The sequence below is a fragment of the Anopheles darlingi genome, chromosome 3 (genome assembly GCF_943734745.1).
Source record: "Anopheles darlingi chromosome 3, idAnoDarlMG_H_01, whole genome shotgun sequence".
Lineage (NCBI taxonomy): Eukaryota > Metazoa > Arthropoda > Insecta > Diptera > Culicidae > Anopheles > Anopheles darlingi.
Window position 1 is genome coordinate 31,185,939 of NC_064875.1, and position 2,500 is coordinate 31,188,438.

At 47.8% G+C, this 2,500-nt stretch overlaps 1 protein-coding gene across 1 annotated transcript in view; it reads right to left on the reverse strand.

The window, feature by feature from the left end:
- The window catches only part of LOC125956432 (uncharacterized), a 28,513-nt gene that overhangs the window by 3,177 nt on the left and 22,836 nt on the right, over nucleotides 1-2,500 (reverse strand). Inside the window, exons 4-7 of the mRNA XM_049688303.1 lie at nucleotides 1,383-1,489; nucleotides 691-864; nucleotides 404-558; nucleotides 36-315 (exon numbers count right to left, since the gene is read on the reverse strand). Coding sequence (XP_049544260.1) covers nucleotides 36-315; nucleotides 404-558; nucleotides 691-864; nucleotides 1,383-1,489 — 716 coding nt within the window. The remainder of the gene's footprint in view (nucleotides 1-35; nucleotides 316-403; nucleotides 559-690; nucleotides 865-1,382; nucleotides 1,490-2,500) is intronic.

The following is a 2,500-nucleotide window of genomic DNA, read 5'->3' on the forward strand; positions in this document are numbered from 1 at the left end:
GCCATATATGTATTTTGATGCATCGAGACACTTACCTGGGGAAGTAGAGCCGCACTACCTCATCTTCATTGCCCTGTATGTGGTAACTGCAGGAGGTGTTCGGTGGGTACCAGTGGGCCACACTGAGGAAGATACCCTCCGAGGCCGCCGTTCCACGCAGTGCGTCCGAACTGAGCATCCAGTCACAGGCACCGTGCTTCGTTCCGACCGTTTCGACGTGACCGGGCCAGTTACCGACATTGAAATGGAACCCGGTATTCAACAGCGGGCCCGCCGGTGATGACACGAACTCCACGTACATGTGCTGCGATGTACCTGTTTCGGGAGGCATGTTAAGGCATTTAACATTGAGAAGAGTCTCGGATAACCAATACTAGAGGTACAGCGGAGGGTTCCGACTTACCGATGATGCTGAACGGAAACTTGCCCATACCGCAAAACTTGCCAATCGGTGGCGCCAGCTCATCGCGTCCATCGTACACGGCTAGCCAGTCGTACGGACAGTGCTCGGAACCGGAACCAATCTCCTTCATCGGGCACGTCATGATGTTTTCGCACCTGCAGACGAGAGGGCAACATTGGTACCAACATTGAAAACAACCATCAGAACACAAAACATCACAGACCACGTGATGTCGCAGATCAAAGGGCATCAGCAGCAGCAGCAGCAGCTGCGACCATCGCTCTTACCTCTGACCATCGACGGCGAACTGCTCATTTTGAATGTAGAGTTTGATGAAGGGTAGACGCGTGTGCAGCCGATAACGACACTTGAGTGCTCGCGGATAGATCCCGGGATAGGCGGGCGACTGGACGTAGCAGGTCTGCAACCGGCAGTCCCGGAACTCGCGCTCACAGTACGACCTGTATTCGCGGACCAGGATTACGGTGTACAACAGTCGTGAACAGTTAAACATTCGTCGATTTGTGGTCGATTCCCCGGGAACGGATCCCATTGCGGAGGAGGGGTCGTCATAATAAATGCAATTCCACCGCAGATCCGCAGACGCAGAGAAGTGCATGTGCAGGGAGATAAAAGAGAGGAAGAGAGTTAGCGTGAGAGTGACAGAGCTGGTATTTAATGCTTCTGACAGGAGAAAGGGGGTCGATGGTTCCAACTATCATTGACTATCGATAGACGTAAAATGTGTGGGAAACGAAAAATGGTGGGCCACAAAATTCATCAACTCTCGCGCATTTTTAATCAGAATCCCGTAAGTAGTCATTTATATTCATTGAATAAATCAATTTTGGGGCCGATAGTTTTGAATAAATGAATGGCAACCGCATGGGAGAACGCGCGCGCTCGTTAGAATTGTGCATAGGATGGTGGTGGTGGTGGCAAAAGATGATGATGCTACACCCTCTACTGGTGTACTTACCCTTGCACTACCTCACCGCGACGATTGGGATAGAGCTCCGGGTGTGGGCCGTATCGGTTGAATACTTCCATTTGCTGTTCCGCCCGGGAATCGAACGCGAAATATGTCTGCAACAAAAAAAGAAAACCCGGCCCGGAAGGACGCGAAAGATACGCGATACGCTCGATCAGTGCTTGTGAAAGGATATATGCATTTGCAGGCGCCACTGCACGGTGGCAACACTAGACCTCGGGAGAATACAGCGGGACGGGCAGATGATTTCCCGATGCAAGAAACAGTCGTTTACCCGTTTTTAGCGTTCGGGTTTGGGAAAGAAGAACGCCAGATGATTCGGAACATTTGCCGTGTTTATTTGCCGGTGGTGGAACGGCCACTGGCGCAATTGCTGCTGAGGGAATCGACGTACCTAGCGGCGCCACGGAAGGTTCGCCTCATTGGCATAATCCAATCGTTCGATAAGCGTGATTGATGCACGGGCGCTATAGGGTTTGGTTCGATTTTCCCTCTCTCTCTCTCTCTCTTCTACTTTTTTGACAATTATTGGCACTTGGCCAAGATTCCCAAAAATTTGGCAAAATGAGGGCTCGGATTTGATTATCCTCGGTCCTTGGTCTCTCGGTATCGGTGCAAGGTTTGAAAATTGGAGATAGTTTCGTCGGAATGGTACCAGGTGCAGCTTCAACTAGTAAACTAATATAAGGGCAGACTAATTTCGGCTAATTGTGAAAATGGACCCTAATGCAATGAAGTACAAATCAATCAGTGTGCCGGCATGGAGAGTAAAGTATGTACGATTAGTTAAATAAGATTGTGGTTTTATGAACTAATTAACAATAATCCGCTTGATTTATCAAATGTGTTACCAATCAAGAACTTTAATCAAACGTGGTATTCTGTCAGTTGTGATTGCGGTAGGTAAAGACCGATCATTTTATAAAATGAACATATTATAATCTCTTCGAATCTGTTCTGGACCTTTTCTTTTTGACCTATTTGAAATGATTCTACAGTGTTTTATACAGAATGCTGGTAGTTATTTTTCTTATAACAGGTTTCGTTTAGCTATCTGTTTTTTTCCAGTATTAGATGCTTATAGGAACAGTGTAATCATAAGCTTG